This window comes from Gadus chalcogrammus, chromosome 9 (genome assembly GCF_026213295.1).
Source record: "Gadus chalcogrammus isolate NIFS_2021 chromosome 9, NIFS_Gcha_1.0, whole genome shotgun sequence".
Classification (NCBI taxonomy): domain Eukaryota; kingdom Metazoa; phylum Chordata; class Actinopteri; order Gadiformes; family Gadidae; genus Gadus; species Gadus chalcogrammus.
This window is the reverse complement of record NC_079420.1, coordinates 19,262,220-19,285,986: the sequence shown is the minus strand read 5'-3', so window position 1 is coordinate 19,285,986 and position 23,767 is coordinate 19,262,220. Positions and strand designations below refer to the sequence as shown.

At 44.2% G+C, this 23,767-nt stretch overlaps 5 protein-coding genes and 1 non-coding gene across 8 annotated transcripts; 3 read left to right on the top strand and 3 right to left on the bottom strand.

Moving 5' to 3' along the window:
- The first annotated feature begins 312 nt into the window (after nucleotides 1-312).
- Nucleotides 313-3,478, top strand: lrrc10 (leucine rich repeat containing 10). Its single transcript, XM_056598638.1, has 2 exons — nucleotides 313-518; nucleotides 765-3,478. Exon 2 carries the CDS (start codon nucleotides 888-890, stop codon nucleotides 1,701-1,703), a length of 816 nt encoding a protein of 271 aa, XP_056454613.1. The 5' UTR covers nucleotides 313-518; nucleotides 765-887; the 3' UTR covers nucleotides 1,704-3,478.
- Nucleotides 3,479-3,914: 436 nt separating this feature from the next.
- Nucleotides 3,915-5,247, bottom strand: LOC130388982 (seipin-like). The gene has a single exon (XM_056598627.1). The coding sequence runs from the start codon at nucleotides 5,142-5,144 to the stop codon at nucleotides 4,005-4,007; it is 1,140 nt and encodes a 379-aa protein (XP_056454602.1). The 5' UTR covers nucleotides 5,145-5,247; the 3' UTR covers nucleotides 3,915-4,004.
- Nucleotides 5,248-5,540: 293 nt separating this feature from the next.
- On the top strand, nucleotides 5,541-12,764 carry fnbp4 (formin binding protein 4). 3 transcript variants are annotated; one of them, XM_056598598.1, is made up of 17 exons: nucleotides 5,541-5,711; nucleotides 6,163-6,246; nucleotides 6,353-6,474; nucleotides 6,671-6,851; nucleotides 7,001-7,148; nucleotides 7,390-7,492; nucleotides 7,596-7,940; nucleotides 8,045-8,237; nucleotides 8,425-8,546; nucleotides 8,645-8,749; nucleotides 9,003-9,136; nucleotides 10,210-10,346; nucleotides 10,465-10,751; nucleotides 10,956-11,073; nucleotides 11,201-11,394; nucleotides 11,532-11,689; nucleotides 12,060-12,763. In XM_056598598.1, exons 1-17 carry the CDS (start codon nucleotides 5,588-5,590, stop codon nucleotides 12,148-12,150), a joined length of 2,646 nt encoding a protein of 881 aa, XP_056454573.1. In that variant the 5' UTR covers nucleotides 5,541-5,587; the 3' UTR covers nucleotides 12,151-12,763. The 3 variants fall into 3 exon arrangements, with proteins under 3 accessions (XP_056454573.1, XP_056454572.1, XP_056454575.1); XM_056598597.1 differs by having other exon boundaries at nucleotides 6,350-6,474; XM_056598600.1 differs by having other exon boundaries at nucleotides 5,685-5,769; nucleotides 6,350-6,474; nucleotides 12,060-12,764.
- Nucleotides 12,765-12,839: 75 nt separating this feature from the next.
- On the top strand, nucleotides 12,840-21,594 carry agbl2 (AGBL carboxypeptidase 2). Its single transcript, XM_056598592.1, has 22 exons — nucleotides 12,840-13,219; nucleotides 13,320-13,377; nucleotides 13,579-13,707; nucleotides 13,826-14,011; nucleotides 14,388-14,495; nucleotides 14,732-14,882; nucleotides 15,047-15,302; nucleotides 16,185-16,595; nucleotides 16,702-16,844; nucleotides 16,947-17,106; nucleotides 17,425-17,551; nucleotides 17,656-17,756; nucleotides 18,075-18,181; nucleotides 18,295-18,361; nucleotides 18,487-18,564; nucleotides 18,711-18,791; nucleotides 18,931-18,993; nucleotides 19,145-19,223; nucleotides 19,729-19,872; nucleotides 20,086-20,122; nucleotides 20,248-20,438; nucleotides 20,639-21,594. Exons 1-22 carry the CDS (start codon nucleotides 13,190-13,192, stop codon nucleotides 20,707-20,709), a joined length of 2,778 nt encoding a protein of 925 aa, XP_056454567.1. The 5' UTR covers nucleotides 12,840-13,189; the 3' UTR covers nucleotides 20,710-21,594.
- Nucleotides 16,062-16,133, bottom strand: trnaa-ugc (transfer RNA alanine (anticodon UGC)). Its single transcript has one exon. It is a non-coding gene; the product is annotated as a tRNA-Ala (tRNA).
- On the bottom strand, nucleotides 21,363-23,166 carry tmem17 (transmembrane protein 17). The gene is made up of 5 exons (XM_056598643.1): nucleotides 22,940-23,166; nucleotides 22,677-22,780; nucleotides 22,411-22,524; nucleotides 22,127-22,270; nucleotides 21,363-21,726 (listed from the first exon to the last, which is right to left on the bottom strand). Exons 1-5 carry the CDS (start codon nucleotides 23,052-23,054, stop codon nucleotides 21,649-21,651), a joined length of 555 nt encoding a protein of 184 aa, XP_056454618.1. The 5' UTR covers nucleotides 23,055-23,166; the 3' UTR covers nucleotides 21,363-21,648.
- Between the last annotated feature and the right edge of the window lie 601 nt (nucleotides 23,167-23,767).

Genomic DNA, 23,767 nt, shown 5'->3' with positions numbered 1-23,767 from the left:
TGGGTCCCAGATCAGACTCAGATTTTTCTACAATGTCTTGTTTTTTTAAACGATTTATGATGACCATATGCTCTGTAAGGTGACCTTGGGTGTCTTGAAAGGCGCCTCTAAATTAAATGTATTATTATTATTATTATTAGATCAGTGTCATGGATGCAGAGCATGGACTTGACCTCCGCTCCTCTTTAAATCGCAGAGCAACTCTCATGCTTATCAGTGGCACTCTGGAACCGGCATTCTTCCTGTCGCTCTCTCTCTCCCACACCTCAGCCATGGGTAAGGAGGGGGAAAAGAGTCATCAGGCACAGATGGGAGGAGAAATCTGCCAGTGGTTGCTATCGCTTGAAAGTCAGCGAAAAGCTCGGAGCAATAGGGAGTGAGGTGAATGCACAAGAGAATAACTACCAAGAGGATACATAACAAGGGGATACAATACGTATTCTGCTCATTGAGTTAGACAAACACATGGTCTACTTGGAAGAAGCAGAGAATCATGGGCAGTTGGAAAGGCATTAAAGGTATGTGTCTTTGAGGATAAACTTTTATTCTATATTGCCTTTTAACTAAAGCTAATAATTTACAGTACATCAAATAGATTTTAAAGTAATTAGAGTACAATAGTAAAATCATATCAGTGTGGGAGTTGATGTAACCGATTTGGGAAAGATACAGTTCTTTAGTTTATTTGATTGATTTGATTATTATTACAATGTTGTGGTCTTACTAATTTCAATGTTCTCCTCCTTTTATACATGCCACCAAAGAACATATCTTCAGAGAGGTGTTGGAAGACCGTTCCCGGACTTCTTTTAATAGCCTCAAACATTTACTTCGGTTGACACTCATGTAGAGGTGACTGATGTGTCATTAGCATGTAATTGAGCAGAATGGGAAATGCATTGCGAAGTGTCATGGCTTTCATTCCATCAGAGCGTTGCCAGCGCTTCTTGGTGGGAGACCTAAAAGAAATGCCATTTGATCGGGCTGTGGACCTGAGCAGCCGACAGCTACGGCGGCTCCCTAGTCCTGTGTGTGTCTTTGGGGAGCTGGTAAAGTTGTACCTGAGTGACAACAACCTGAACAGCTTGCCCCCTGAAGTTCAAAGCCTGAGGAAACTCCAACTGCTGGCCCTGGATTTCAACTGTTTTGATGAGCTACCTGAAGTTGTTTGCAGGCTAACCCACCTGAATATACTCTACCTGGGCAACAACAGGCTCTATAGACTCCCAAGAGAACTGGAAGACCTTAAGGAGCTTAATACTCTGTGGCTGGAGACTAACTGCTTCACCCAATTCCCCCAGGTGGTTTGTGAACTCTCAAATCTCAAAACGTTGCACCTGGGTTATAACCAGATCCGAAGTTTACCTCCGGAACTGGGGGGACTTGGAGAGCTACGCAGCATATGGCTCGCTGGGAACCAGCTGAGCGAGTTCCCATCAGTTCTACTGGAAATGCAGTTTTTAGCTGTTGTCGACGTGGACAGGAATAAGATCCGCTACTTTCCACGTCTGTCTCATCTACAGGGCTTGAAGCTTGTGATCTATGACCACAACCCCTGCGTCAACGCCCCTGTGATCGCCGATGGAGCCAGGAGGGTTGGACGCTGGGCGGACAATTCAGATGAAGAGGAAGACGAGGAAGACGAGTACATCCCTAAACTACCGGGTGAAAGGACAGCAGAGCTTGAGGAAGGACAAACATGAGGGATAGAGAACACTGATAAGGCAGAAGAAACTCCTGACCACCAGCTCTGGCAACGCTCAGAACTGCATGTTCAAGGCAACCCCTCAAGTGCTAAAGTGGATTACTGTTTGGAGAATGGCCAGTTTATTCTGCATGAGCAATACAAGCGCTCTTAGAATATGGGAAAAGATAATGGTATTATTTTGTAATGAAACCTGGAATTAGGGAGTGCAGTAGCTCAGTGGGTAGAGCCTTAGAACAGTATATGCTGTTTTGATGTCCTTGAGCAGAAAACTTAACCATCTAACTACTCATAACATGGCCTGGCTGTAGCAGGCCACATGCATGTCTGGCTTTGGTGTCTCTGTGCTTTTTGAAGGAAATATGTTGATGCTTCTATGCTATTAATAGTGTGCAGTGTCTAGTTAATTGTTTATAGATCCATTTTTTAAATGTTCACCACTTTCTGACGATAGCTTAAATTACATTTGTCAATTTGAAACAGAAATGATTGATATTGTGGATAGACAATAGGCACGACCAGCCGAGATACTATAAAATATATTAAGTATACTAATATAATGAAATGTATATCATACAAACCTGTATACACATCTAACAAATATCTATTATATTGACTTCAACTCGTGAGTTATTTTTGTTCGATTTAAATTTTTCTTGGTGTGATCAAATGTCAGCACAAAGGCTAAGTACAGGGATATATTTATTACATTCAAGTGATGGCTGAGTTCCTCCATGCTGCTCCTCATTCAGACCAATGCATAATTGATTTGATAGATTGCAGTCATGGCTTTAAATAAAACTGCTAATAGGTTCTGTAAAAGGATATAAGGCTCAATTGAATTATTACACCTATAAATATAAGAGTGTATTTGTTACAAGTAGAAGAAGTAGGTTGTACAAAAAAGGTGTTGATTATTGTTTGTGGACAAATGCTGATTATGAATATTTCCCATGGCCATGGGAAAATAAAAATGTGAAGTCATCCATTTAACCTGAAGATATGGTCTTCCCAAAATAAATCAAAAATACATGCATCGACAGAATTGTTGTAATGCTTTTAAAGTAATGCAGTAAATAGGAGAAAAACAATTCTAGAAATTCTAGCCACATATTGATGCTATTGGAAAACTAGCACTTTGTCAAAAAAAGAAAAGGTAAAAGGATTTATGTTAGTATATGCTTTTATTATGGAACAGAGAATAAACAACATTTATATTTTTATGAGATGCGCACACATTGACAATCGCATTTTGCAGCAACAATAGCAGTGTTAATATACTACCTAACAACGTCTTTGGCCTTTCCATTTCCCCCACATCCTTCAATGAACAAAACCTATTATCTATGAACAAAAGCTCTTTATGCATTCTTCAGAAACTGACATCCCAAACTTATTTTACTTTGTTATTTAACATTGTATTACTGTACTTAACAATACCTTGCCCTACATTCTCCATCTGCATCCAAACAAAGGACAACAAAATATGTGCGTAAGAAACCAAACTTCCATAGCCAAGTTAACCCTGTAACAGCAAAGTAAAGAAAGCAAGTTGGTAAAACATTTATCAAGCATCCACCATGTTTAGGTTTGACATTTCAAGAAATATACCAGTAATACCGGATACCCTAGTCAGTGTACCACAGGTATTGTATGGTATGGGAAAAGTACACATGATATACCTCATAGCTGTATTCCCTCAAATACCTATTATAGGAAAGGCCTCAAATCCTAATGAAAGACTCAATGATAGACATAATATGACATTTCTAATTATATTCACATTAATCTGTTTACTGTGTGTGAAGAGGCACCACAATTAAGTGTGTGCTGACAGAGAAGTTAGTTGCAAGTTGGTACATGCTTTATAGTGGGAGTACAAATAATACATCCAGTCATTCCAATAGTCTGCGTTGGTGCCAAGAAAGGAGGGTGTGACAATTAACTACCGAGCATGCAATCTTAATCCCCAGAATCTAAGCATGAGTGTCATCTGATGAAGTCAAAAGTGAAGACATGAAAATAATATAAGAACCATGAGTATTGAATCAATGGTGAACCCGTAGAGCACATCTCATGAAATTAAATCGATGACACATCCAAACGAGGCCTTAAATGAATGTATAGACAAACCTTGTTTTGGTGGTGGGGGATAAATGTTAAATAGACAAGAAAAAAAATAGCTTATGAACAAACAAAAAAACAAATACTTTCACCATCACCGTCCATCTGTGTAACGAGGATGGGGAGTTTGGGGAATCGTTAGCATATGGGTAACTGCATGCACCAAAGACCATGCCTAAAAGGACACTGAAGCTCCAGGTCTCTGTCGCAGAACTGTTTCACTCGGATCGGGTGACATCTCCAACAGGACCTCAGGGTCGGTAGAATTAGGAGGATCTTGAATGCCTTGGTCTTCCTCGTCAATCCCAGGCAACTCCTCCAGCATGTCTGAGGGGTCCATTCTGGAAGTCCCTAGTAGCGTGTCAGTTCCTGGTACATCAGACGATTCATTCAAAGATCCGATCACGGTGGGTTCTTCGAACTCCTTCCCGGTGGAAACCTTCCTCATGCGCATCCGAGCAGATTCTCCTCTTCGCTGAAAACGAGCATTGTTCCCCGTCATCACCCGAACTCTTACTTGCTCTGGAGGCCAAAGGCCACCCCAGATAAACTGCAGGTAGCTGCAGAGCACAACGACACTCAGGAAAGCAAAGTTGGTGGCTACGCCGAGGAATGCAGAAGTTAAGGGGAAGTTGTATAGGACATAACGTACTCCGGTAAAGTAAGCATGGATACGTAGTTGAGCAGAGTAAATCTGTACTCGTTTGGAGTGGATCTCAATGACAGCTCCAACGCAGGGGAGATATGCATTTGTCCTGTAGTCTGAGAAGAGCTCAACATCTACGAGTTGCTTTTGCTCAGTTATTCCAGTCATCAAAATAGGGGAGAAAAAAAGTGTGCTGAGGATCTGGAGGACGGTAGAGCGATAGTGCAGCATTGTGGAGCGTGCTACTGACGAAACAGTCTCTCCTCCCTTTGCGTAGCAGGACATCTTGACCATGAACATCCCCAGCTGTTCGTTTACTGGAGACTCGGGCATCTCCAATTCCAAAGAGACTCTATATGGTTGGCCATTAGCCATTACCTGGTCTCTCCCGTTCTTCAGAAGGGATACGTTGGCAATCGGGAATGAACAGAGAAGCGGTTCGGAAGGATCACAGTCAGTCTTGTATTGATAGTGGACCGGAGTGGAGAAGCTGACAGTGGGCATGTAAGAGTAATAGAAGCTTCCATACAGAAAAATGGACACCCAGAGAAGCAGAACTATTACACACAACAGTAAAAGAGCCTGAAGCAGAGTCCGACGAGCTTTGAGGAGGGTGAAAGCTGCCACATCCTGCAACCACATCAGAACCGGCCCCATCGCGGTTCCCATAGTTTCTTAATCGACCCTATGTCACTAGTAGTCCCATGGACAAGAGGTTTGATGGCTTTTGGCAGTTGCTAGCTGGGGCGTCCTTGTCTTATATATCGGCCGGTGGGAGGTACTTAAGACGTTTCTTTTTGTTTATCCCCACCTTTAACGAACATGGAAGAGTTAGTCATATTCACAACGGCGTGTCTGCAGGCGATCAGACCTCACAACACAAACCGATGCCCTATTGCTAGCGTCATGCGGTATGCCGTGACAAATTACTTGGGTTCAGAACATCTCAGCGGCATCCCCAAAGCCAAACAGCATACAAAACACATGAACCGGAAGTTTATGTATTTCTGTCACGTGACCCTGGTGCTGGTGTGACGCAACCGCGCAGCCGCAGTGGATCTCCTCCCCGCGACCGGGTTCGCTTCCTCCCCAAACCACCAGGGGAAAAAGGGATGGGAAAGAAATCTCGCATCGCTGGAGGAACGGTCGGTCGCAGAACAATACTGCAGCTCTCGCCGCCTGGTACTCGCGTTGGGACATCTCATTTGAGGGAAGAAGGAAGCTCCGGATCTGAAGGTGTATTTCAAACTTGATTGCATTATTTTTTCTACTTGGAAATGCGAATGTATAAAAGGTGTGGAAAGGGCCCTTTTCGTTACAGTACTAGGTAGCGCTATCATTACAGCAGTTAATTCTAGACACATTAGGAGCACGTGTTCGTAATCGTTTGAGAGTACAATCGGTATGTGTTAAAAGTACAAGACTAGGCTTAACAATCGAACTGATTCACATAGTATATGATTTGCTAGCAGCTTGCTTGTAATTACTTCGTAATGTTTTCGTTAGCGTGTTAATGCTAGTAGCTAAGCTAACTATGCTACTGGCGGAAGCTAAAGGCTGTTTAAAATAAGCATTTAAGCAAGTAAAGACGATAGAAGTTGGAAATAATGTGAATGCATATAATCAGTGCATTATAGACATCCGTAATGTCATCCTTATTCCCTAACAAAGCCACTCTTTCTTGCAGACGAGTCGGAAAGTGATGGGCACAAATTAATAGGAGACGGAAACGTAAACATGAATATGAAGGGGCCCGTAATCAAGGCCACAGGTGAGTGATCGGCGTGTCTGCCAGTATGATTTTGTTCCATACTCGCGTAGATCAACACAAATGGCTCAAGACAATTATTGCATTACTTGTGGTTTTCCATCAGAAGGGTTGTCCCTACTTGGGGCCTATGAGGACAGCGACGAAGAAGAAAGTGACTCTCAACAGACAACAAAAGTACAGCATAACCAGTCAGCAGATATTGACAGCACATTGGCCAACTTTATGGCGGTATGTATGTATTAATAGACACATTATTGGATTCTAGGAATTTAACTTTTACATAAAAATTGCAGGGAATCCTGTAGATATTTCTGGCAGTGATTAATAACCACAATGTTTCATTGGGTCAGCTATGTCAGAAAAAACCCCAAGGCACAACAATTAAGGTGACGGAATAACACTGTTTTCCTTTCTTTCTGTTTAGGAAATTGATGCAATCACAACTCAGCCAAATTCAGAGGACGCCCCACCTCATCCTGTAGTTCCATCTCCCACCCCTCCCAGACCTGAAAATAACGTTCAGCAGGGAGTGCACACAAAGGGGCAGGAGCAGCCAAGTACTGAGGCAGACTTCCAATACAACACCCAGGACTCTTTAGCTGGAGGTAACCTGTACTGTGATTATTATACAAGTGTCATATACAAGCAAACATGTTAAGCCTGCTTAACATGCTTGAGGAAAATGACGTGTACAACGGAATCTTCTGTGAATAATTTTTTGTGTAAAAAAATCCTCCCTTTTCCTTATTTGCAGTGGGGGTGGAGATGGGAGATTGGCAGGAGGTATGGGACGACAACTCTGGCTGTTACTACTATTGGAGTACTGTAACCAACGAGGTGTCCTGGGAACTACCTAGTTACCTGGCTAACCAGGTGCAAGGCCTGCTGCAGTGCAGTAACAGGCAAGTCCCAATCACTACAATCATCATAATGGACACACTTGCACAAATTCCTCAGTACATCCCCAGTGAGTACGATACCCCAGATCAGTGATTAAATTACACTGAACAACCGCCAGTATAATTGAAAGATATCAAGCCATTTTACACAAAACAGAAAATGGCTAAACATACCGGTCAGTTAAAGAAATGTTGAGGGGATAGTCCATTGAGAACTTGTCCTTTGTCCCGCCTCTTATTGCAGTGCCACTGTCAATGGCAACGATACCGTGGAAGCAGCGTATTATCCTGAACAAAAACCTGCTCTTGCCCACACCCCAGCTATCAAGAAGGAGGCAAAAGTGAAGGTAAGTTTTCCCTTGGGTTACATAAAAATTCCACCATATTATCGTTCACCGGCGCCAAGAATGAGAATTTATTGAGTGATACGATCCTTTTGTCTTGCTGCAGGAGGTGATGGAGAGCGTCGTAGCCGTCGCAAGCGAAGAAGAGGAGCGCCACGGTGTAGCCGCCTCCCTCCTCGCGGCCCTCATCCCCCCTGAGGTGAAGGTGGCGGAGGAGAAGTGGAGGAAGCGATTGCTGGGCCACCTTGAGGAGGGGGAGAACGGGGTGGACTCCGACGGGGAGACATGCGGCCCGGCGGGCTCCCCGTCCACCCCTCTGCGGGACTCTGAAAGCCTTCCCGTGGCCCCGAAAGAACCACGCTCCAAGAACCAGTCACAGGAAAGCTCCGACGCAGAGGAGGAGACGGAGGAGGACACCGTGGAGCTGGAGCTCGCGCTCGAGAGGAAAAAGGTGAAAAGGCGGGAGAAAACGTTTACGAGCCGCTACATTTTGACTTTGGACTGGCCACCGTCTTGGTATCTTTCGACTTACCTCGAGCCTCTATCCTTTCTCAGGCGGAGCTGCGGGCTTTGGAGGAAGGCGACGGTAGCGCAGGGGGCTCCAGCCCGTATTCGGAGACCAGCCAGGAAGCCCCAGGCTCGCAAGGGGCTGCTCTGAAGAAGTCCAGATGGAAGACGGCCTTCATCAGTGCAGCCAGCCCAGACTCTAACAGCATAAGCTCCGATATACAGGAGAATGTAGAGACAGGTGAGAGCAAAGAGATGTAGCCAGAAGTTTTGTAGGTCTACAAACCGTGCATGGCAAAGTGCTTTGAATTATCGTAACTTATTCTTTAACTGTTGGGCAGAGAAAATCACTTTTTTATACTTTGATATTAAGTGCGTTCCTACTGTTAATTATTCTTACTATGTGTCGTTTCTTTTGTCTCTTAAAGCTCAATTAAAATCCCCAGAGAAGCCTGAAGAAGCAGAGGAAATGGAGGCAGACGAAGCAGAGGACAAATCAGTTGTGAAAATTCCCGCAAAAGATGTCGAAGTTGAAACACCAGAGCTCAGGGTAAGGAGAACTCAAAGTTCTGCAAATATCTACAGTATGAATACTGATTAATGCACAATTGCCCAAACCTCTGCCTCATGCTGCAACATGTTTTGTAGTTTCAGATTGGAGAACTAGCAAACACCTTAACCAGCAAGATGGAGTTTTTGGGGATAAACAAAAAGGCCATTTCGAACTTTCAGCTGCTTCTGCTACAAACGGAGGTAAGGGCTGAATTGCTAAAGTTATCAATGTATAAATACTACATTGTCTCATCTCTCTTTCATGGCACTTTCCTCAGAGCCATATGCCACCAGTGTTTAATATTTAAAATGTTCATTATAATCCGCTGAAGGGTATCCATTTTGTTTTCATTACTCATCTGCCTTTTGTCTCCTCTCTCCTTGTCACTCCCCTTTCTCTTCCTTTCTCTCCTCCTTGGGCCACACGTCTCTTGCCTCTTTTGCCCCTTTTCAGACGCGGATCGCTGACTGGAGGGAGGGGGCTCTGAACGGACTCTATCTCCGCCGCAGGCTGCAGGAAGCCGCCCAACACATAAAACTTTACGAACTTAACGCCACCCCTAAAGGCTGGTCCTGCCACTGGGACAGGTACGCGCTCCTTACCTTTAACATCTCTAAACCCCCATCCCCCGGCAATCTTTACGTGTGACTACCAAAATCACGCCACCACTACCACCACCCACAATGCCGGGGTTGTAGACTTTGTTTATCATGACTTGGAAAGGAAGCAGAACCGTTGCGAGTGGATCAGAATCCACGACAGAAACCCACTGGGTTGCAATCCCGGGAACCTGCCTTATGTTATTATTGTATATAATAATAATAAGGGAGCATCCGCTGTTGGCCAGCCTGTCTTCCTGTATACATAACATCACAGAGAGAGGACCTACTCTCCCAATAGCACAGACTACCCAGCCCTTTACTGTGAGGACATGAATAAGATGTGCCAGATGTCCGGTTACGGTAGGGGGGTTGGTTGCGTGGGAGGACTTTGAACTTTACAGGACCGCAAACCCCCCATCCCCTACTGAATGCAATGATGACACAGCCGCCTGGGAGGGACGCATCAATTAAAGGTGAAGACGGAGCATTGACCGGGATCCAGCAGGTCAGACCAACTCTTATTACATGTTTTCCTGTCATTCATTATTCTCTTGAAACACAACGTAGATAATCTGATGTGTAAAAAACGAAATACGATTAACATGTGCTTTTATTTTCAGCTTTATTTATTTTTATTTTTGGACAACAATATATCCAATTCTCTTTGCACTCTTCCTGTGTGTTTGGGTGTATGTGTTTTGGAAGGGAGTGGTTGTCTAAAATGAATACATTTTGGACAACAACAACGGTGTGAACTTGTGGTCGTTACTATTTTGAACAGCCTTTTCAGGACCAAAGATGATTTTGTTTATGATTTATCTGATTTGAGCAGAAGGTGGGTTCCACTGTCCACGTCCACAGCCTGCTTTCTAATTCGGCTCTCAAGAATGGTCAATATCACCACCCCTTTAACACAACACGGCCCTCTTGTGGCTGTTTTGTCTCTACTTGAATGCTTTTCTGCCCGAATTGCCTTGGGTCATCAGGCTGCATAGCCAGTTACAGAGCGAACCATTGAAACTTGTATTCTCTCTCTATCTCTCTTGTCCCACATCTAGAGAGCACAGGCGGTATTTTTATGTGAATGACCGGACCAACGTCTCCCGGTGGGATTTCCCAACTAAGGAGGAGCTGCAGGATGAGCCCAGCGATGACCAGACATCCAGCCAGGGAGAAACAAACGCCACCCAGACAGGTTAGCGCCTCTCAAAGACCCATAGAAGCTCAACCACGGGGGAGCCTGTTGTCGGTGATGTCTTTAAAGTTGACAGTGTGTGAATGATCATTTGTCCCCTGTAATCCCCTCCGTGCAGAACCTATTGCCTGTGCCCCCGCCGCCCCGCCCGCACCCCCGCCGTGTTGGCCCCCAGCCCAGCCCCAGCCCCCTCCTCCCGAAACCCCACCCCCGCCCGCCGACTACCCCCCGCCTCCCCCGCCGCCGCCGGGCTCCCCCCCACCGCCTCCCCCTCCCCCGGACAGCGACGGCGACATCATGGAGGTGGAGATGGAGATGGACGACGAGGACGACGGCGAGCCGCCGGCTCCCGGGACGGAGGAGGACGGCAGCGGGAGGCCACCGCTACCCTGCGTCCCGGCAAGGGTACGCATCGCAGGGGAACGCGCCCCCCACTGTCTGTGGGGATTTAAATGTAGATGATTTTATTTAATTTTACTTTGGGGGATTTAAGAAATATCGAGAAATTAGTTTGCATGATGAAGAGAGATGATTCAAAAGCCGTCATTGGAGCCTCATGTTAAGTGAAGGAGGCTTAAATAATGTATCGTTTTTTTTGTCTTTTCGCAGGCCCTGGATTCTTCGGCTTCCTCTGGGAAAGGCCAGAAACGAAAGGCCGGTCATCTGAACAAGGCCATCACTATTGGCAGCGGCGCTATTCTCTATACCCAGAACACCGTCAGCGCAGGTATAAAAAAAAAATATATATTCCTTCAAGCACTGCAAAATTGTCCAGGCGTGCCGTTTTAAACGGCATAGTCTCTGAGCAGCTGTCAGAAATGTTTTGAATTGAATGCATGCCACTGCATCTCCAGCTTCTGTCATGACGGCCAACGCCTACTGGGGAGTGGCCACGGTCGGTGCTCCCTCGATCCCCGCTGAAGTCGTGGCCCCACCTCCGCCCGCGCCGCCCGTCCAGCCCCCACTCCCCCTAACCCAGCCCCCCCCCGAGCCCTCCACCGCCAAGGCCCTGCCGACGGACAAGAGCAAGAAGCTGAAAAAGGACAAGGTTGGTTACGACACTGTTCTAACTTTTATTTTTTTGCTGTGTTTTTAAAGGGAACTCATCGCCCGGTATTGTACACACCAGTCAAGTCGTATTGTTCAATTGTGTTTCTTCAGCGTTTTTTTTGTTTGTTTTTTCAGTCGAAAAAGACCAAGACTAAGATGCCGTCGCTGGTGAAGAAGTGGCAGAGTATCCAGAAGGAGCTGGACGAGGAGGACAAGAGCAGCTCCAGCGACGAGGACCGGGACCAGCTCAACAAGAGGACCATCGAGGAGTGGAAGTCTCAGATGCTGCTGACGTAAGAGGCTACTCGCTCACAGGAGTCTTGCAGACGAGCATATTCTAGCTTTAACATCAAGTGCCGTGAACGAGATTAAAGATTATCTGCCAAAATAGTATTTGTACTATGACCGTATGTGGTTTCAGAGCGATATTAACCTGCATTCTCCATAAAGTTGAAAAAACATTCATGTCGCTCATTATACCCTTTAACAATGTTAATATTTCCAAAGAAGGCAAACCGAATCTGCCTTTTGATGCATGCAAACCATGTCGTGTTTTCCTTGGCCATTTTGTTGAAGGGAATCAGCCTCTCTGGAGACATCTGGTCTATTGCTTTTTCGTTAATGTTAATATTCTAACTGTTCATTTGAATCTCCTTTCCTCAGAGGGAAATCCAATAAGAATGCCAACTTTGAGGCTCTCCCTGTAGACTGGCGGGAACGTCTGAAAAAGAGGAAGAAGACGAATAGCATGTGAAGCTTTGTCCCCGGGATACACTGCAAGCTAATGCTCCGCTCTCATGCCTGACCTCCACAGATGTTGGGGACATTTTGTCCATACTTTTAATAGTTTGAATAAAAGATGTAGAATACTGTTGTGGTCGATGAAGATGTCCGTGTTGAAGATATAGGACTAATGATGGGGACTCATCTACTCTTCTTTCTCTGCATCAAAAAACCTGATATGATATACGAGTTGCAGACTGCAGTTTGCAATCTAAATTGTCCTTTTTTTAATGTAACAGAACTCAACATAAATATATTTTTAAGTATTCTTATCTCTTTTTTTTTTTGCCCATGACAGCCAGTTATATTTTGATATTTTCTACTCTTAGCATGATGAACAAGAGTGAATTATGTGCCAAATTACCTATCTTTATCCTCAGTATGTGATATATGCACACAATTGACATGGCCACCTAAATCTGTTGAATGGATTTTCCATTTCATTGAGTTATTTGTTTTCATTACTCAACATAGATTATTTCTAACCAAAGTCAATGGGCAGTCATGTTTTGGATGGAGGGTGTCCCCCAACTTGTACATTGTTGTAAAAAGTTATTAAACACATTTTTTAATTCACGTTTCAGTTTATTTGAACCTAATTATATTATTTATTTTTTAAACTTCTTTAAAATGTCATTTGAGTTAAGCCATTTAGGCCTATTACTTTGATTGTTTTATGTTAAAAAAAAGCAATAAGAATTAATTAGAATTGGTTGTTAAGACTAACCAGACATGGACATTTATACAATTTATATATTGAGCCGGATTCTTTCCGACATCCACGGTAACATCGCTGTTCAATGTGGTTGCTAAGCAACATAGTTAGTAAAAGATTGTTTTGCTAGCTTTGGTCCGCTGCCGTGTAGAAGGGCCTTGTGTCCGGGGCTATTTTTCAAGGCGGATTCCTATCTTGAGATTTAGTTAAATGTGTATTTCGTATAAACATAATTGTAAAAAAACATCCAGAAACCATGGTTTGACTCGAAAGCTTGTTGAATGTAGGCTTCGCCATGGAAATGATGAAGGAGAAATACATTGTGGTGAGTAACTTTAACGACGATGTATCATTGTCCTTGATTCTATCTAGTCTTGACTTAAATATTACATCAATCAAGTGATTAATTACATTCCCATTTTTAGAACACGAACGGAGACGATTACGAAAGATTTGTTTTCCATCGTCTTCAAAACTTTGCCAGTGAGTTTAGAAACCTCCACCATCCACAGGCACACATAGCTGTTTATCCACCTCTACATCTCAGCCGTGAAGCAATGAAATACAAAATAGGGTTGGGTAAGGGTTAATAATATATTCTATAGTTAAAATTGGGATCAAAAGACGTGAAATATAGTATTGTCAGCGATTTAAAAGCATTGCATTTATGTGTATTTCATTCAGGCAGAGATGACAGCTCTCAGAGCAGTTTGTTGGCCAGCAGGCAATGGAGAGATTACCCTGTGGAAAACCCTGAAAAAAAGCAGTCCATCTCAGAAGATCTTAAACCGGATTCACTATGGATGAAACAATGTCAGAAGTTTTCTTTGATACATATCAAAATGATGTTTTATTATATGATTTATGTTACAAATCTTGTTTTGCTGGGTTATGTTTTGATGAAGCTGATTAAGATTGCACTTCTATAAAGGGTCCGCTCAAATAAGCCAGGCTTTTCGAACCAGACAGCTGCTGGTTGACTTTGATGACGGCCGACCAAAATTCAAACTCCGAGAGCCTCAGGACCTGTTCTCCTTCCCTTCCTCCGGGTACCCATTTCAGGGGGTCCGCTGGCCAATGGAGAGTGAGGTCATTGATGGCATCATCCAGCACATCGGTTAGTGTTGCTGTTACTGATCAATGGCCGCTGCTAAGATATGACAATATATTTGCATCAACAGAGCATTATTTATGATATGATGACAATATTGGTTCTATTTTTGCCTGAATTTCCTTCCGGTGTTAACAAAGTAATTATAAGTTGGACATAGCTCATTATCTTCAGGTAGAACAGTCAAAGAAATCATACAAATTAATAGATTTAATAAAGCCTTTTATACCGTCCATTTTCCACCGGTAAACCAACTGTAGTTCCATCAGTAGTCTAATATTTTCGTTAACCAATTCATAACTGTACATATTATATCCATACAAAGACCATCCATCCAATTCCAATCATTCGTAGAGTGCTGCTGTTGGATGTGTTGTTTCAGACTGGGACCCCCCCCAGCCCGAGCCCTTCTACCACCCCACGGGCCTGGAGCGAGCCCCGGTCCTAGTGGGGGAGGAGGGGGGGATCTTGGTGTACTGCATTGACCTTGGCAAGTGCCCGACCAAAACACGCTCACATCACAATCACAATCCTGTACTTTACAAGTAAAAGGAACTTGACTCAGAAATTGCGAGCCTGCTTTTCTATTGACTCAAGATGTAACAACAACAACAACACCGGGACCAAAATCCACTTTGGATAACGTAGATAGCAGTGCTCAGAGTTCTGACTTTTTAATGAAGTCTGTAATTGCCCTCCTTATCCCCCATCACATTGTTTCCTCAGCCACTAAGAAGCCGTATTTCACATGCTCTCGTGTTGGGGGAAGCCGTGGCCCAATCAAGAGTGGAAGGGCCTGCACCATGTGTCTGAAGGATCCGCCCCTCGAGTTTGAGTCGCGCTTTGAGAGTGGAAACCTGCAGAAGGCCATTCAAGTGTATGTCTTTGTTTCCATTAACTCTTAGTGTGTGGTTTCAGTTAAATAGCTTTTTACTCCATTAATTATTGAACAAATCTTTAGGGTAATTGAATCTCTTTCTCTCTCGTTCTCCCCCTACCCCTCTCCCCTCTCTCTCCCTATTGTGCTACTCCCACACACAGGGGTGCCTATAATTATGAGCTCACTCTGCGCCCAGACATGTACACCAGCAAGCACACCCAGTGGTTTTACTTCAGGGTCAGGGGCATGAAGGCCGGGGTCAGCTACCGCTTCACCATAGTGAACCTGATGAAGGGCCACAGCCTGTACTCCCAGGGGATGAGACCTCTGCTGTACTCCCAGATAGCTGCCGAGGAGCAGGGGAGGGGCTGGCATCGCATTGGATCCAACATCAAGTACTACCGCCACTACCCTCAGGTGGGCAGGTCCTTTGGGCTCACAAGTCACCTCATGCTCATTTGGACACAGAGGCATCATGTGTTTTAGCCAATGCTTAAAGTCTGTTTTTGTTAAGTATGCTTCACATCTTGCTCCCATTATTACTGACGCTATTATTTTCTTATTATTATTTCATCGTTTTAGAGCAGCTGTTTGGCTGGTTTGTTAGTGTACACTGTAGTGTAATGGGGAATCTCTAGCCCTCTGAAGTAGAGATTTCAATTGTGTGATTAATCTTTTGTTATACCAGAAGCTAAGCACAGTGTGCTATCCATTACTAATTTGTAGATAGTGGTGATTGGTTACATTTGTTCAGCTGCATCAACTAAGCTCATTAGATTATTAAACTTTCAGTGCAATTCAAGGAATTTTGAGATGAGCGTTCTGTTCTCAAATGGATTGATGTAAGCCTGCTAATTTTTTAGCTCAAGATGCCCCATCTCCTTAACCACATTCTATTTGTATAGCCCTGAATCACATTTACAGTTTCAAAGGGCTACACCGCTAACACTCAGCCCTTGAAAGGCCAGTAAAAGCATAAAGTGGAAACAAATGAATAAGCAGAAACGAAATGATATATATATTTTAGTTCAAAATAATAACATAATTTAAAAAGGTTCAACATAAGAGCCAAAGCTAAACTATGAGAAGTTCATGGAATCAATTGGTCTTAAGAAGTTTTTTTAAATGCAAAAGAAAGTGTTCTAGACAAGTCCTGTTTGTCTTAAATCCACATCTTGGAAATGCCGGGGATTGAACCCAGAGCCTCATACATGCAAAGCATGCGCTCTACCACTGAGCTACATCCCCTTGCTGTCAGCCTAACAAAAACAACATTTCACACATCCTTTCTCCCGTCAGACAAGCTTGGAGAACCCCAGCAGCGAAGGCCCCGCCCTGCACTCGCTCACCTGGACCTGCCAGTTCCCGTACGACGCCGACACGTGCTACCTGGCCCACTGCTACCCCTACACCTACTCCCGCCTGCAGCGATACCTGAGCCGCCTCACCTCCGACCCTGGAACCGCTGCCTACTGCAAGCTCCGCGTGCTGTGCCACAGTCTGGGCGGGAACCCCGTGCACGTGCTGACCATCACTTCCCCGGAGCGGTGCCGAGGCCCCGAGGGCACGAGGGCCAAAAGAGCCGTGGTGGTGACGGCCCGGGTCCACCCCGGGGAGACCAATGGCTCCTGGATGATGGAGGGCTTGCTGGACTTCCTGTTGGGCGACTCGGACGACGCCCGTCTGCTCAGGGACACGTTTGTTTTCAAGGTGATGGAAGAAGGCGTAGAAACGCCCCTGTTTCCCGTTGGAAGACGTGTCCCTTTTTCGCCCTCTTTGACCCGAGTGTGTTGCCGTCTCCTCCCGGCCACTGCAGGTGGTGCCCATGCTTAACCCCGACGGCGTGGTGGTCGGGAATTACCGCTGCTCTCTGGCCGGCAGGGACCTCAACAGGAACTACAGGACAATGCTGAAGAACGCATTCCCCACGGTGTGGCACACGCGCAACATGGTGAAAAGGTGAGGCGAGGACACCCGTGAGCCACAGGCGGCCTCACTCACACGCCGGTCGTTGGGAGTGTTTGCGAGTGGGTCGGGTGAGACTTCTTATGGTGTCCACAGGTTGACCGCGCAGACGGACGTGGTTCTTTACTGTGACTTCCATGGCCACAGTCGTAAAAACAACGTGTTCATGTACGGCTGTAACGACCGGGACGACCCCTCTCTGCAGCTGAACGAGAGAGTCTTCCCACTAATGATGAGCAAAAACGCCAAAGACATGGTAAGGTTCTGCGTTTTCCATCACGGCTTTCACTGAAAGGCTCACAAAAGTACTTTAGTATATGTAGACTTCATGTGTGCGACGCTCCGTGGTTTCAAGTTCCTCATGATCAGGAGTCAATATACACTCGTGGCGTGCCCCGGTGGCTCACTGGGTGGAGCGCGTACCGATCAAGGCACGGTCCTAATCGCAGCTACCCGGGTTCGGTCTTTCTCACTCCATCATAATGCAAAAACAAATCATACACATATACTGTATATGCAATCATGATTTAGTCATTATTCTACAGTCAGTATTTATGTATTGAGTGCCTCTCAGTTCTCATTCAGGAGCTGCAAGTTCCGGGTGCAGAAGAGCAAAGAAGGGACGGGGCGGGTCGTCATGTGGCGGCTGGGCGTCAGAAACAGTTACACCATGGAGTCTACTTTCGGAGGCTCAACTCTGGGTGAGTTATCTCTGCATGTCGGGGTTCTTCGGTAAGCTCTGTGTAGGTTAAGGGGGTTTTGAGCGATTGCAAAGCAAATGTAAGAAAAAGTGTCTGGACCCTAGGGGGCCGGAGCGGGACCCACTTCACCACACAGGACCTGAAGTCTTTTGGCTACTGCCTTTGTGACACCCTGCTGGACTACTGTGACCCGGATACCACCAAGGTGACTTGATGAGAACAGCGTTGAGCGGGCTCAGTCGGCTATGTATGAACCATCAGTAAAATTAAAGTTTCTCTCTGTCAGGTATTTAGTATAGTATAGGCATGCTTGTATAAACTTTATGTTTATATTTTATTGGTTTACTTTATTTTATTGGTCTCTGGCCCTTACACATTAATAGTTTTAATAGTGTGTGTGTGTGTGTGTGTGTGTGTGTGTGTGTGTGTGTGTGTGTGTGTGTGTGTGTGTGTGTGTGTGTGTGTGTGTGTGTGTGTGTGTGTGTGTGTGTGTGTGTGTGTGTGTGTGGTTGTTGTTTTTCAGACTGCGTTGTGTCTGGCTGAGATGACATCGTTGCTCAGGCAGAGGGCCAGCAAGCGGTCAGGCCAAGATTCCAACGCCATCATCTCTGTCTACGACCTGGAATCCAGGTGACAATGAATTTCTCCATAGAATGCAATGTGCCGAGAAGGAGACATTGTCATATATACTTCTATATTTCATGTAACATTCGATGCAAATAATAGTTAATCCGATTCCACAGCACCAGTGGCTCAGATAGCTCAGAATCGGATGGACTGCCGCTACATTTACTGAAGCAAGGCACTATGGTACACAAATAAGTATAAATAGATATATGCATCCAACCTCATTGTGTGATCAGTGGCTGACTTGAAGTCATTCCGTTTGCTAAACATCTTGGTAATTGCCATGCAAACACCGCTGCTCTACACAGGCTAAGAAACACCGGCTGACCCGCCGAGAGAGGAACAAACTGCGACAGGATACCGTCATGAAGAACACACAGGCCCAGGTACCGCAGCGTGCTGTCAGAAACATTGAGAGAGAAACTAAAGGAGACAGACATGGCAACAGCTAAACATGCATTCTTCCTCTTCAGCCGTGGTCCGCTGTTAGGAGTGTGATCAGTGATTGGTCTTTTATTGTGTTTACTTCAAGATGCCAACTCCACTTCCTGATGCCATGGTGAAGGAAAGGAGCCCGGAGAAGACTTTGGTGTCACAAAAAAGGAAAGAGAAGGTGGGATCAGAGTTAGCTGAGGATACACAGACACAGAACCATAGCAACAACCGCAGGCACACATCACAAGCTCTCCTTCCTGTGACTCTTCAAGGGTTCTGTTGTGAAGTCCGTTGGCACGTCTGTGTCCCCTCCACAGCCATCCAGTAACGCACGGGAGATCGGTCACGTGACCCTGTGGCAGGGCAGAGAGCCAGTCAAGGTACGCTTATCTCAGTGCTTCACCGGACAAAAAATAGGGAATACTTGAAAGAGAATAACGACATGAGAATGTGAAACCATTGACTTCAATGATTGTTCTGTCCATCTCTGCTGTGATGTGCGACTTAGTGATCTAGTTTGTTTTTTTGTAGCACGAAAGTGTGGAGGCTCGGAGGACACATTCATACATGCATCCCAGGACCAGGACCTGTCATACAGAGCCTCATACAGGTAGCCAGCTCCATGGTCAGTGTGAGGGCTCATCTAGGCATGAAGGGCAGGTTAACACTGCCTCATGTTTGGGGGTTTGTCACATGAAATCAGTAATAATGTGTGTATTTTATAATATAATAATAATTCAATAATCGAAATAGTATTAAATATATATAACGCAGAGTAAGAGACTGTTATAAAAATCAGAAGTTGGCAATAGAATGCTGGAGAGGATGGAAGAATGGCAAGGGAAAGGTGGATAAAGTAGACAGTAAACATGTTTGCTTGTATTCCATCTGATTAAAGTGGGGCTTTTATCGGGTTTAAACACATCCACACACTGTACCACTTAAATCCCTAATCTTCTAATTCAGCATAGTAATTTACAGATTCAAAATATAAAAATGATTTGACTTTTTAGATTTATAACAAGATTCTAGTTCAGTTCTGGTATATTATGCGTAAAAAATAACGCAATAGATGTTTCTGTTCTTATTATTTGCATTGTTCTTATTGGACACAGAGGGCCAAAGAGAAAGACACGTGTGTACAACTAAGCTGCTCTACCTGAGTGCCATGCTGCCCTCGCGGTCAGCCCTCACCGAGGATGAGCGGCAGCCACAGCAGCGGTCCCTGCTGTCGTCGCTGTACCTGAAAGGCCTACGAAGTGAGTGTCAGCATGCCTTCCTTAAGACGTGGCCACAACCTACCAGGAGGTAAAACCTCCTGCAAAATACCCAGCCCCTCCCTGCTCCATAATTACCTGCATCTTCTGAATACACTCTGTCACTTTGGAGAGTGACTTTGAGAAGCAATTTATAGTAAATAGAACATGGACAAATGGATGTACAATTCAGACAGATGCTTTTCCTCCTTTCAGGCAGGCAGCAGGCTCCTCGTGCACCGACTACCTACAGGTCTTTATGATTAATAAACAATATTTAAATGAACAAATTGTTAGTACTAATGAAAGCTCAGAATTGATCATGGTACAGAAGAGCAACAGAAGCCCTGCCTGAAGGGGATTGTGTGTCTGTGGCAGGCCTCACTCTGGCATCCAGTTCAAGGTGGTTCCAGAAATACTGTCCGTCAGAGGCAACGAGCCGTGGGTCTCCCAGCACAACAGGGTGTCGGTGCAGAACCTGCCAGCTGAGGATCACTCATCCTTCATCTCCCCTTCGACAAATATCACCTATTCTCCCCCATACAATCACAGAGTCTTTCCCTCAAAAGGTGACATTTCCATTACTTATTAAAACTGTACAGAAGATGGCCAAACTTCATGAAATAGGCGTCTCATCATTAATATAGAACTGAATGTAGCAAATTTAGATATATTTGATTTATGTATCTATCTTTATATATTTGCATGGCTTTACAAATGCTGTCTGTCTACAACTTGTTTTTTTAATTATATTTTCTGAACCTTTCAGCCACCCTAACGGCGGCCAATGGGGTACGGGCCGGTGGGCTTAGTGAACAGAGACCGGGAGAGCCTCACTAGCCACTGAGTCATCAGGGAAGATCAGAAATAATAGGATCTGGGTGTAACCCAGTGTTGCTGAAGAAGCAATAACTTTGGTGATTAGTACCTTTTTTTATGTGTGACAGACCCAATTGGCCAACGGCTCGGTGCGACAGAAGCTTTTCCACCCTCAGCGTATGGAAATCCAGGCTTCATCAGCCATCGTCTCCCTGGCGTGACGCCGACTCTCTACAGGCAACAGAAGCCCGGCTGCTGCACTCAGGGAAAAATATTCTTTCACAGTGGGGCAGACAGACAGGGCAGCTTGACTGCTCCAGACATCGAGAGGTTCTGTTCCTTCCTGCCACTCCCCAAAGTGCACGGGTGGCGTGGGGAAGACAATAGACCCAACATGTCCCCCACATATTGAACTTTTGGTTTTTTAATTCTTGTAATGTCACTGTTTACACGTGGATAGAAAGTGCTGTTCATAGAATTTAAACAAATAACTTAAAGGTGGAACACTGGAAAATGAAGTTGCTACTTATGTAATGCCTGTGATGTCGTATTGGTACGATATTCATATACAGGTAGATACCTAACCTGTAATATAATAATAATGATTTTGATGATGTTTTAATGAAGGCATGCCCAATCTCAATGATCTGCCCAACAATATTCAAAGTATTATTTGTAACCCAACACAGGACGTTTTATGCAGATATATATGATGATTAAATAGTGAGCATTACCTGCATGAGCAGGCTATTGCTGTTGTTATAACCGCCACTGTGTCTCCACCCCAACCCAGCGGCCCACAAACAAATGCACACCACAAATGGACTTCAATATAAAAATATATTTTTAAAAGCAAATAACACTGTTCTTTGACATCAGATTTTGTGGAATACAATTAATAATAATTACTGCCATGTATTGTGCTTTTTCCATTCGATAATGGTTTAAAAAATGTAGCATTTAGTCAAACTGACGCAGGTGGAACTGGCTCTCTGTGTGTCTGACCATCTCGCGCAGCGCTGAAAAGCCAGACACAGCCTGTGGGGGGACAACAGAAAGAGGATCCCCAATGTAATGCATTGGTGAGAAGTACTGAGGAAGAAAACAACTAGTATATTTACTTATGTTGAGCTTACACACATCTAATTGGGGGATCAAACCCAGTACCTTTAGGCTGGGAGTCCAACACCCTAGCTAGCTAATACACACTCCTACACCCCCACTATGAAAGATTAATTTAAATGTAATTGTGATTCATGTTTCGGGTCTTCTGCTGAATCAGTTATTATTCCATTTCAAAGACATGAACAAATAAACCAACATTCTAAATCAAATAACATTAAAGATTAAATTACATGATGTGTAAAATATTTCTGAAATTCTACAAGGAACGGATTACTATTGCTATCATACAATCTTAAGAGCCATGCAATCTTACCTGTGTGAGGAGAAAGAGGCTAAGGACTATGTGAACCCCTCTTTCCAGGGGCTGAATAATAATGGACTCATTGAAAAGCAGGAAGAGGATCAATGGAAACTGCAGCAAGATACTCAGCAGCCAGAAACCGGCCAGCTCTGGAACCTAAAGAAGGTATCAGGGATATTAAATAAGAAATAAGCCAAGTAACGCAAACCGTTGTCTCTATATTCTAAAATATTAGGACAACCAAATCACATTCCTAGATCACTTCAGGGCCAACGTATGAGATTAGTTTGTTTTACCTTTTCTTGTAGATTCCCGGCATAGCCTAGATAGAGTCGTATAGCCTCTATCACAGTCATCACAACAATGACAGTGACGAGTATGAACTTGTAGTAGTCTGGAAGGGCAGAATACTGGAAAGAAAATGCAATCACTTCAAAACAAAGGCAGCTTACAGCTTTACGTAACAGGGGCAGAATACATATTTATACATTACCAACTTTGTTTTTGATGTTAGGAAGCATACACATTTTATTGTGGATCGGAAATAATCGTGTTTGTTTACCTTAAGCTGAAGCATCACAACTTCACAGATCCACCACAAGGGGAAGAAACACATGTTGAAGAACAGAGACATCTGGAGTGGTAGACTCGATACGACTTGTTTGCCTTGGAATAATCAAAACCCAAACAAATGTGAAATTCCAATGAAACTGCTCTTCAGTTGAATAATAGGTCAGTACGCTTATGTTACTTTCCGGGCACACTAACTGTTACATGGAGGGCAGTGAATGTGTGTTAGCGCATAACAACTCAAATTTCACTCACTGGGCTCCAATAATGTGCCATGGTCTTCGGGGGTTAGCTCAGTCCTGCTTGGATCACTAAACACGCTTCGGGAGAAATCTTCTAAACGTTTCCTGATGGGATGCGGTAAATCCATCTAGCACGATGCTATACGAAATGGTAGCATCGGTGGTATCCAGATAAAAAACAAACACTTGCACTGTTTCTAGGTGACGACATACATCTCGCGTTATTTTTTGAAATCTCGCATGTCACATTTTTCCGCTCCTTGGCGTGTTCCTAAACGGGTGAACATAAGCAAAATCTGAAGCGTTTTGCTCGTTTCAAATTATGCTTTAAAAATGTAGGCTGCCAGCCGATGCTATAACTATTTCCAGGTGCCATGATAGTTGCTCACCAATATTGGAATGTACTGTAAAGGTCCACCTTCACGTAGACGTGGTAGAGTTAGGAATGTATTAATTAAGTTCTCTGTCTCTTCATTAATAATTGTGGTATTATAATTGCATACACAATGTAGCATAGGCCTTCATATATACAATTAAAATAGGTAAAAATACAACCATACAAATATACCAATATAGATGAGGCATTGACAGAATAAGTTAGGTTCGTTTATTGAAAGCTTAACATAAATAATGTCATAAATAATTTACTTATATAATATAACAATATACAATATAACAAAACAGCAACAAATGTATCTTAAACACAGACTTCTGCTTTTTTGGTCTTGTGCATTAGCTTTGCATTGCTGTTGCACTCTCTTTTTCCTTGTTCTGCTGTCATCCCACCACTGTAGAACTATTAACAATCTTACTAGCCTCTGTCTCTTTGATTCCCCCTTGA